The sequence below is a fragment of the Sciurus carolinensis genome, chromosome 3, assembly GCF_902686445.1.
Source record: "Sciurus carolinensis chromosome 3, mSciCar1.2, whole genome shotgun sequence".
In the NCBI taxonomy this organism is placed as follows: Eukaryota; Metazoa; Chordata; class Mammalia; order Rodentia; family Sciuridae; genus Sciurus; species Sciurus carolinensis.
This window is the reverse complement of record NC_062215.1, coordinates 147,709,385-147,721,468: the sequence shown is the minus strand read 5'-3', so window position 1 is coordinate 147,721,468 and position 12,084 is coordinate 147,709,385. Positions and strand designations below refer to the sequence as shown.

At 32.8% G+C, this 12,084-nt stretch overlaps 1 protein-coding gene and 1 non-coding gene across 3 annotated transcripts in view; both read right to left on the bottom strand.

Moving 5' to 3' along the window:
- Positions 1-584: 584 nt before the first annotated feature.
- Positions 585-12,084, bottom strand: part of Sgo2 (shugoshin 2) — a 30,974-nt gene continuing 19,474 nt past the window's right edge. For both annotated transcript variants that reach the window (XM_047545569.1, XM_047545570.1), the window contains 2 exons: positions 10,045-10,192; positions 585-878 (listed from right to left, as the gene is read on the bottom strand). In XM_047545569.1, the coding sequence (XP_047401525.1) occupies positions 863-878; positions 10,045-10,192 (164 nt within the window). In that variant the 3' untranslated portion in view covers positions 585-862. The remainder of the gene's footprint in view (positions 879-10,044; positions 10,193-12,084) is intronic.
- Positions 11,647-11,720, bottom strand: Trnad-guc (transfer RNA aspartic acid (anticodon GUC)). Its single transcript has one exon. It is a non-coding gene; the product is annotated as a tRNA-Asp (tRNA).

Below are 12,084 nucleotides of genomic sequence, written 5' to 3'. Positions count from 1 at the left end.
ATGCAGATTTCTGGGCCTACCCCTGCACTGGTGAGAGATTATCTAGGACTTATCACTAGAATAGTAAGCAATCTTTAAAATAAAATCATAAAAACCAAATTCACAAGAGTCTCAAAGGTTAGTTCCCTCCCCTGAGCCATCAGATTTTATATATACAAAAAGTAATAAAGAGGGCTAGGGTTGTGGTTCAGTGGTAGATGCTCACCTAGCATGCGTGAGGCCCTGGGTTCAATCCTTAGCACCACATAAAAATAAAATAAAGGTATTGTGTCCACCTACAACTAAAACACACACACACACACACACACACACACACACACACACACATAAAGAACACCTACCTTTAAAAAACATAAAAAATGATAAAAAAACTGATACCTAACAAGTATTTCTGAAAGTAGAAAAATGAAAAATGAAGGATGACAGAAAACTGGCCAGGGTAGGTGACTTTTAAACCCCTTTAAGTATTCACATGTATTTAATGGCTCAAAACAACAAAACAAGATGACTTGGTATACAACATAACCAATACAAAAAGTATTAATACACTTTATTGGTTAAAAGGGTAATAACTGTATTTGGTTAAAGAATATTAGGTAGAAAGAAACAAATGAACAGGAAAATAAGTTATATGGTGAACAAAATGATTCTGAAAGTTTAAATATTACAAAAACTGATATTTTATGTACATTTATCTAAATATAAGAATGGATAGAGTAACACTCCAAAAAAGAAAAAAGGCCAAATAGGAAAAAAACAAAAAAAAATCCTCAAGGATTTCATCTTCTTGATCCTTGTTACATTTCTTTTATGACTTGTTATGCTTTGAGAACTCAGGAAAACTAGGATCCATATATTTACCTTATCTTCTCATCTTTCTGCAAAAAAAAAAAGGAAAAAAAGGAAGATTAACAATAATAACAATTCCAAACTAGTGCTTTTTCTGTGAGGTGTGGAAAAGAAAATTGCCTCATACTAGTTAAGAAAAGCAGTTTTCCTAAACCATAGGCTTTGCCATATAGTTGAAATACCCTGGTGGTGGAATTAATAAATAAGGTCTAAGAAAAATTAATCAACTGATTTTATACATAATTTGTTACATATTTCCTTTTTATTATGAACTTTAGCATATGTACAGTAGTCGAGTGTAATGTACAATTAAAAATTTTTTAATGTACAATTTAAAAACTAATGGTTCTGTACCTACCACCCAGGTTAAGAAATAATATATTAACAAACCTAAGAAGTCTTCTATGTGTCCTTATCTAATCACGTCTCCCTCTTCCCCCAAAAGTAAGCAGCATCATGCATTGTTTTAATCATTTCTTTGATTTTTCTTTATAGTTTTTTTTTTTTTACCACCTGTGATTATACTCCTTAAAAGTCTATTGTTTGGTTTTATCTACATTTAACCTTTATATATTTATTTATTTTCATTTTTATTTTTGTGGTGCTGGGGATTGAACCCAGGGCCTTAGTGCTTGCAAGGAAGCACTCTACCAACGGAGCTATCTCCCCAGCCCAAACCTTTATATATCTACAGAATCACATTGTATGTGCTTTTCTGTGGCTTGTTTTTCCCCCTAAACATCTCTATGAATTTTCCCAAACCTCTTATTGAAACATTAAACATACTCATTTTATATTCTGTATTTGATTTTGCTGCCAATCATTTCTGTTGGAACCTTGTTTCCTTGTGTGTGTAGTGTGTTTTTCTTTACTATGAGCTAGCTGTTCATTTCCCTTGGAACTTAGTTGTGGAAAACGTGTTGAGGTCTAAGTGAAGGAGGGCTCCTCCAGAAAATATTTGCATTTGCTTTTTCAAGACAACAGGTATGCTATAATTCATGGGTGTACTTGTACTAAATCTTCAGCTTGAATTTTTTTATGCCTTCCAGATATTATAAATTCCAGCTGCAATCTGCATGAGGGCTTGGTTTTGGTTATGAATTCTCAGAATATTTTTTTCCTCCTAAATGTAGCACCAGAGTTACTTTCTGGGGCTGAAAAAAAATAGTGAAAAGTTATTTTTAGTTTGCTGCTCTACTGAGAGAATAAATAGCTCAATTTTATTGAAAGAGATCTACTATTAGACTCTTCATTTTAGCTAAACCCTAGGATTTGTGTTCTGTTCCCAGCCTCATAAAGCTGTGAATTCAATGCTTAGGTCCACCTAGTTAAACAAACGCCTTCAGGCAAAAGCCAGGTTCAGGCTCCACTTACTGTTTTGGGTTCCTGTTCTCATTAAGTCTCTGCTCTGAGTTTTTCTTACTTTCCTATTAGCTAATAGATTATTCAAGTCATTTTTTGGCTTTTATTACTTTATCCAGTAATTTTATTTTCTCACTAAGTTGTTGGTCCATCTACCTAGTACATAAAATAGGTCACAAGAAGTGGTACTGTATTTCTTTTTTACATTTTAAATATGTGTGCATATGTGTGTTTTTAGAAGAAATACATGTACATGATTTCAAATTAAGAAGGAAAGAAAGGTTAGATGGCGAGTGGGTATCTTTCTCTGTGCTGTACACCTTTTCCAGAGCCTATATGATATTAGTTGGCGAATTTTCTAAGAGCAAAAATCACAATGTACATTCAGTACAAATAATTACTGATGGCAACCCAGCTGCCACAATTTTTTCTTCTTTCTTTTTTGAATTGGAAATGGAATGTAGCAGGAATATCATAGTTTCTGGTAACCTCCATGAGAGAAGATTCTGATTGAAGCTGCTTGCTCTCACAGAACAGGCATCATAGATACCCAGGACAGGAGTGGCAGGAGTAATCAGGAAGGTGATACAAATATATATTTTAAAATGTTTATCCTTTAAGTTCCAAAGCCTGAACATGATGAAATAAGACATTTTTAATAGTAAAAGCCAGAATCCACAGTGAATATGTAATAAGTATGATATTTATGTACCAAGTAGCAAAGTGACTCTTGCTGAAAAAACTACTACAGGAGATACAGAGACATAGGGACACAATAATAACAGACTTTAACACACTACTCTCAGTATAAGAAAGATCAAATAGATAAAAATAAGAAGAGACAGAAGATAGAGTAAATCTTATAGAATATATCAAACTATATCCTGATGATAGAGAATACATATACATTAGATAAGCTAGCCAAATATTAAGTCACAAAGAAAACACTGGTAATGCCCATAAAGTAGAAATATCACAAAAATAATATCTGACTACAGGCTAAAAAACCTAGAATTTACAAACAAAAACAAAGAAAAGAAAGGCTTGTGGAAATTTTAAAACTGCTTACCAAATAACTCCTGAGTAAAAAAGAAATTAACAAATTGTGACTATATATTATCATACATATGTAAGGATATATGGTGAAAATACTATATCAGAATCTATGGGATGCATTTTAAAATTTATCAAAGGAAAATTAATCGTATTAAGCACTTTCATCTATGCAAGTGAAAGATAAAAACAATAAATCAAATTTTCAGCTCCAAAACACTAGGGGGAAATGGGGAATTAAAAGAAAATACAAGGCAATTAAGACATATAAAGCAGGAATTAATGAAGTAGAGAACAGAAAAACAATAGCCCTAGTAAATCAGAGTTCTGATTTTTTACAAAAGTTAATAAATGCATCATTACCTAATTTGATCAAGAAGCAAGAAAAGCACAAATATACTTTAAAAAGATAAGATATTCCAAATTTATTTACATATCCAGTTTCTAGGAGATAATTTTGCATATTTTTATGCAAATAAATTAAAAGATCTAGATGAAATAGAGAATCTTTCACGGAAATACAATAACCCAAACTAACCCCATTCGAGTGAAAATTTATATATGAACTGATTTTCACAAAGGAAATAGACAGTTATTAAGGGACTATTCCACAAAACAACATCCAACAATACCAGACAGTTTTAGAGGGGAATCCTAGCAAACTTTTAAAGACCAGATAGTTCTGATCCTCTATAAATTATTTTAGAATGTTGTAAAGGGAGAACTTCTTGATTCTCTTTATGAAGCAAGTGTAATGCTGATAACCTAAGCCAGATAGACGTGCAAAGAAGGAAAACCATAAATCCATATCGATTATGAATATTGACAAAAAATTCTAAAAAAATTTAGCAAATATAATTGAATATCACAATATGAAGAAATACATCATGACCCATCATGATCATGGGATTTATTCTGGGAATGCAAGGTTACTTCAATATTAGAAAATGCATATACCATGTTAATAAATCTAAAGAAATAGTGCATATGCTTATCTTCACATATGCTGAAAAAGACTGACAAAATTCATTATAAAACACTCAAAAGGCATTGACGAACACTTTCTTAATATGATAAATTAAGCAAATACCTTAATCCTAAAGCCAGTATCTTGTTTAATAGATAATAAAATATTTCCTCTAAAACCAAGAATGAAGTAAGAATGACTTCTATTCCTACTACTATTCAACATTATACTTGAGGTATTAACCAATGCAATTAGACAAGAGAAATTAATTAGAGGCATATGATGTGGTAAAAAAGTATAGCTATCTCTACTTTCAAAGGTATCATAGTACACCTGGAGATCAATAAGATAGAAAATAAAAGATATAAACAAGATATATACTGACACAAATTCAATAGTCTTCATATACATGAACAATAAACACTGAGCATGATTTACATTTCCATGTAGGATCACAACAAAGAAGATTAAATATTTACAAATAAATTCAACAAGAATTTGCAAACCCTATGTGAAGAAAATTTTAAAACACTTCTAAAAAACACATACAATAAAATAATTTAAACAAATAGACATTTATTCTGTTCTTGGATAGAAAGAGCCAATGTTACAAAGATCAATCCCTAAATTAATAAATCAATTCAGTGAAATCCCAATAAAAATACCATGCTAGATCAGTGGTTTTCAACTTAAGGTGACATTTTGCAACACCTGAAGATATTTTTTGATTGTTACAAATTGGGGTATGCTACTGACATCTAGTGGATGGAGGTTAATGATACTACTAAACATCTTGACAATGTACCCAAACTGCCTCCCACAACAAAGAAATATCTAACCCAAAAGATTAGATAATTTAACAAAATGTTAGTGCTGAGTTTGTAAAAATCTGAGCTAAACAAGTCAATACTGAAGTTCATATGGAAAAAAAAAAAAACATTGAAAAATACCCTGGAGCTGGTCATGGTGGCACATGCCTGTAAACCCAGTTACTTAGGAGGCTGAGGCAGGAGGATCACAAGTTCCACGCCTGGACAAATTAGTGAGACCCTGTCTCAATACAAAAATTAGAGGCTGAGGGTACAATGTTGTGGTAGAGTGCATGCCTAGCACATGTGAGATCCTGGGTTCAATTCCCAGTGCTACAAAAACAAAACAAAACAAAACAAAACAACAAAAACCTATGAATAGGTATTATCTCTACCAGACTTTGAAACATACTAAAAAGTCCCATAATAAATAAGTTGACCACTGCAATACAAAAAAAGTCCAGGTTTAGATCCTCCCAAAATATATACATAGAAATGTAGTATATAACATGGTTGGTATCTCAAGTCTCTGTGATAAAGATGCATTTTTAAATAATGGGGTAGCCATTTGGAAAGAAGATAAAACAATCCATATCTTAACATAGATGAATTCTTTTTTTTTTTTTTTAACAGAAAGGCTTTCCAACTACACCTCAAAATTCAAAAAGGATAAAAGAAAAGATTGATAAACTTGATTACATGAAAATAAAATTTTTTATATGATTAGAAAAAAAATTCAAAAGAAAACTGATACATGAAAAAAATATTGACAACATATACCATACCACAAAGGACTAGTTACTCCTAAAGAATACCTAATATCAGATGGATAAAGGATTACAAACCCAAGAGGAAAGAATAAGATATGCACAGACCAAAAAAATGATAAAACACTTAAATTCATTTATAGAGAAATGCAAATCAAATAACACAGAAATAACTAATTTTACCTACCACAGCACAAATTTTAAAAATATGACAATATGTTCCATTGATGAGGTTGTAGAAAGGGCATGCTATACTACTCTGCTGCACACTGGTACAATGGAATGGAAACAATAACACATGAACCTAACCAAATGACAAATGAATAACATAACTACACTAAAGGAAATAGAAATGAACTAACCTAAGACAAAAAAGAACCATACCCAAACTTTATAATCTACTTAGTAAACATGTTTCTCACAGGAACATGGGCTAATGATTCTAAAATTACTTGTGTGTACACTAGAATTGAACAAATATAGATAATGAGAACGAGGCTTTTCAGTGATGGAGAAATTATGAATAAGTAAAGGGAGAAGGTTGAAATGAACCCTGTGGTATTGGACTGGAATCAGAACTACTAGTATTAATTCACAATTTTTATTATATATACAGACAGATACAAAAATATAAAAGTATGTTTCTATGCATATATGTATTTCCTAGCCCTGTCTATGAGAGGGCTAACTGCAATGACACCTGTGTTGGACAGACTCTTAAGGAGGATTCCCATAATCCCCGTCTACTGGCATTTACGATTTTGCATGATCCTGCAAAATCCTCCTGCCTTGATTATTGGCAGGAGTTATGACCTGTGTCTAACCAATACAATGTGACAAGGGTGGCAGGCTACCTCACTTCTGAGAATACATTTCATTGTATAAAGTTCCATCTGACTGGTGGATTTCTCTTGTGACTTGGTCATAGCTGGCTTTGAAAGAAGTGGCCTTGTTGGGAGGAAGGCTCATGTGGTAAGGAACCTGAGAACAGTCTGAATTCAACAGCAAGATGCTGAGCCTCTCTGTTTTACACACATAAGGAAATGAATTCTGCCAACCACCCATGCTGTCTTAGAAGCACATTCTTTCTCAGTAGAGCCTCCCAGTGAGAACTAGGCTGGGTGACACCCTGATTGTAGCTTTATGGGATCCCAAGCAGAGGACCAATTAAGCCATACCTAGATTCCTGGACCATAGAGCCTGAGAAGTAATAAATGTATGCTGTTTTAAGCCCCTAGATATGTGGTAATACTGTTATGTAGCAACAGATAGCTAGTCCAACATAAGCAATAAGCATACTTTGTGCCTAGATCTTGATTTTTGAACAAAATTCTACAATTGAGGGAATCAGGTTTCCTGAAGAAGTGCCCAAATCGGAGGCCAGGCCAGAGAAAATATTATGATAAGCCTGGAACATCTTGTGAATCAGAAAGTATGGGACTGCTTAAAATAGTATGAAGTCTTATCAAAAGGAAACAGAAACCAACCTCAAGAATTCTTAATACCAAGGTTGGAATAACCTGAATAACTCAAGATTTACAGTAATGGATTTTTATCTATAGGATAAAATAGATATCCATGAGTCTACACTCATATAAATAAATAAATGAGGAAGAAAGAACAATTCTTCCTTATGGGAGAATTTCAATTAGCATAGAAGGAAAGAGGGACATAGAAAGTATTAGCCAAACATCACAGTAAATTAGCAAGACCCACTACCACGGATGCTAAAGTGAATAAGTGAAAGTTGGAGAAACAAGATACATAAATGTCCCCCATGTCCCTTATAAAGGAAAAGATAAAAACTACAGTGGAAAAACCTGGCAGACACTACTGTAACCAAGTGATCAAGCTTACCTTACCAGTAGTGAGACATTGACACAATGAATCCTTGATATGATACAATGAGAAAGACCTATCATTTCTGTGGAATTATTGCCCAGAATGCATAGTCACATTATAATCATGAGAAAACATTTTAAAACTCTAAATTGAGGGATATTTTATGAAATAACTGACCCACAGTCTTCAAAAGCATTAAAGAAAAGGAAGGACCAAGGAACTATCCAGATTTAAGGAGGCTAAGGAGAAATGAAAACTAAATACAATGTGGGACCCTGGATAGGATTTTAAAATACAAAAGGATATTAGTGCCAATCTGTAGTTTTGTTAATAGTATCTTACCAATGCTAATCTTCTAGTTTTGATAACTGTACTATGGCAATATAAAATGTTTAAATTAGGTAAAGTTGGGTAAAGGGACAACAGGAAATCACTGGACTATTTTTTCAACATTTCTGTAAGTCTAAAATTAGTTCAAAATAGAATTTAACTTACAATCCAACTAAATAAGGGGCAAAAGATCTATACATATTTCTCCAAGGAAGATATACAGGTAGTCATAAACACATTAAAAAGGTACTCAAACATCATTAGTCATCAGGGAAATCAAATCAAAATCATGATGAGATACCACTTCATACCCACTAAGATAGTCAGAATCAAAGTCAAATAGTAACAGGTACTGGTGAGGAGAAGAACTCAGAGCCTTATCACAGTTGGTGGTAATGTAAACTGATGCATCAGCTTTGGAAAACATTCTGACAGCTCCTCAAATGTTCAAACAGTTACAAAATGGCACAGCAATTCCACTCCTGGGTGTGTACTCAAAAGAAATCAAAACATGTTCATGCAAAAACTTACACATAATTTTCATAGCAGCCTGATTCATAACAGCAAGAAAAAAAAAACAAAAAAAAACCAGAAAACACAACAACAGGAAAACTCAAGTGTTCATCAACAGATGACAGGATAAGCAAAACATGGTATATACATATAATAGAATACTAGTCAAAAAGGAATGAATTACTGATATATCATAGATAACTCCTGAAACATGCTAATGAAAGAAGCCAGTCTCAAAGACTTCAGATTATGATTCTATTTATGTGACGCGTCTAGAACGGGGATACCTAAAGAGACAGAAAGTAGATAAGTGGTTGCCTAGGGCTGGAGGGTAGAGGAGTATAGCTAAAGAGAAAAAGACTGTTTTTGGAGGTTAAGAAATATTCTGAAATTGACGTGGTGATAGTTGCACAGATCTGAGGAATATGCTAAAAAGACACTGAATCATATACCTTAAATGAGTGAAATGTATGGTATATCACTATAAAGAGATACATTCTATATCTTGATAAAGCCATTTTTTAAAACAGTGTTGGTCCTTTATTTCACTTTCTTCTTTGACCCTCCCTTATGTTACTGCCCTCTGCTGGTGATTTTTTAAATACCTGTCAAAACCATTAATGTCTCAAATTTTATAAAAGGAGTAAACACTGAAACAATGCAAAGGAAGATTTATGATATTTTTCTCTATTCTACAGAAAACACTGCTCCAAATATGATTAGATTTTTTGAAAGAGCATATTTGATTTATTATTAAAAACATGAGATTTGGAATAAAACACATGAAAAGGGAAATTTGGTCATTTTGGTGATAATCAGGGAAATTTGGTCATTTTGGTGCTCATCAAGGAAATTTTAATAGGGATTAGCTATTAGGTAACAGTAAGAAATTATTGATAATTTTGTTATATGTGATAATTTCCATCTCGTTTTGGTAAGAACTTTGTTAAGAAATTCTTAGTTTTTAGAGATGCATACAGAAGTGTTTTAGAAATTAAATCAATCTCAATTTTTAAAAAAAAAAACAAAAGGGACAGATGAAGCAAATATGGCAAAATATTGATAAATATTGAAACTGAGGAATGAATAAGTTGATAGGAGACTCTTTACAGAAGTATATATAAAGTTTAAAGCAGTAAAGAAAAAAATATTATTATTCTTTGAGACCAAAGGACACAAACCACATTACCTTCCTCCAGAGAATAAGGTGGAAAAATAAATAAGTATGGGTAACAGATACAGAAAACATTGGCTTATCAATCACAGGCAACACATATAAAAATATAACTATCAAGTTACAATTTAAAAAATAACAGTAGGAGAATGGGAACTATACGAAACTAAACCACTTTAAATTCAGACCCCCATTCCCTCCATAAAAAAAACCTGTTCAAAGAATACATTTCTTTACATCTACCCAGATCACACTGTGGCTATTATATGTCAACATTATATGTTTTACTGATATTCGGGTGTGTTCTAATACTAATTTGGCAGAATTTTTTAAAGCACCCATTTTATAATAGCATAATGAAATCACTGAAATACTTGCTTTCTGAGACTTGGTTCTTTGAAACTGACAGGAGCACACCTCCTTCTGCTTCGAGGTTCTGAAGATAGATCTTCTGAGTCATTTTCGGATTTAGCAGTGTTATTTGAAACTAAACTGGTATTTGTCAAGTCCTGTAATGTTCTGTTACCTGAAAAGAACATTATTTTCACAAATATTTGTAAAAGTGTACACAGAGATATGGAAATAGATATGGATATACAGCAATTTGCAAATCCATGGCAGGAATTTTAAACCTTGATGATTCAATTTTGAGAGGAAAAGAGGTCTAAAATTAGAAACAAATCATCCAAAAAGCCTGCAGCATTTTTATTATGAAATAACATTCAAAGTAGCCAGGTGCAATGCCACGCCTGTAATCCCAGTTAATTGGGAGGCTGAGGCAGGAGGGTCACAAGTTCAAACCCAGTTTCAGCAACTTAGCAAGGCCCTACACAACTCAGTGAGATGCTGTTTCTAATAAAATTTAAGAAGGGTTGGGGATGTGGTGCTCTTGGATTCAATTCCTGGTACCAAAAAGAAAAAAAAAAAGAAAGAAAGTCACATACAAAAATCCTTCATGATTCAACTCTTCACAGAATCACACAAACTTATTCATATTCATTCAAGGCAGACGTCACTAACTGCTCACACTGTGAAAGGCCCTATGAGGAACAGAGGGATGAGAGGTAGCTCCCCAGTCTTTTAATATATCTTACAACTCTAGATTTTGTACTTCTTTTCCTTGAGGTGCCTTTTACCTGGAACATCCTTAACCATATCAAAATCCTAGAATTCTACATACAAGTTCTGAAATGTTAGCTTCCCAGTAGAAAAAATTCAATTGATATGGGAATGTCTAATGTTACAAAATGTTACAAAGTTCTAATAACAAAGGAACATCCTTAGGATTCAATGTTAATGAAAAACATGGGAAAAATAATGACAAATATAGTATGGTTTCAAATATATATTCTAAAATCTGTAGATTCAAGTCTGCAAGCATATGGCAAAATTTTGACTGCCATTTTTTATTTTATTTTATTTTTTGTACCAATGATTAAACCCAGGGGCACTTAACCACAGAACCACATCCTCTTTTAGTTTTTTTTTTATTTTTTATTTTGAGACAGGGTCTCAAAAAATTGCCTACAGCCTCATTAATTTGCTGAGGCTGGCTATGAACTTGCAATTCTCTTGCCTCTGCCTCCTGAACTGCTAATATTACAGGTGTGCGCCACCATGCCTGGCTTGGCTGCCATTTTTCTGGTTGACTTTTTTCCTGGTTTTCTACTTCCAATTTTTTAAAAAAAATTTTTAACACTGCGTGAATATTATTTGAATAAAACTAGGGGAAAAGTAAAAACACTAACAGTAAAAATCTTACCTATGCTACTTAATTAATGATGTCTTTACAGATTCCTCTAATTGAAATTTACCCTTTAACATAATTTATTTGCTTTTAGTAAAAGATTTACCACATTTCACCACCGTGTTTACTTTCACCTACATATATTCTAAAGGAAAGGGTGATGGTCTTACTCTTCGGTCCTCTATAGCACCTAGAATAACTCTTTTTTTTTTTTTTTTTTTTTTTTTTTTTTTTTGTGGTGCTGGGGATTGAACCCAGGGCCTTGTGCTTGACAGGCAAGCACTCTACCAACTGAGCTATATCCCCAGCTCTTGGATCACATTACATACATGCTGCTGAATGAAGAGTCCCGCCTTAAGAAATTTGTGTTTGGCAAAATAAAACCAATGCAATTCCTTATTATATACATTTAAAATACTCAATTTCCTTCAAACACATGAAAAAGGAAATTTTCTGCCTAAAGATATTATTAGACAACTTTGTGGTAAAGACCAAATCAGCATTTTAGGTTGCAAGTGTCATGGCAACACTGTTATCCTCTCAAAGCACTAAAATTTAATTCCTTTATGCTATACAATTATATACTGTTTTAAAATTCCATTAAAAATACCAGTTATAACATAAAATATTTTACTGCTAAGTGAAAAACAAAAACAAAAACATAACACTTC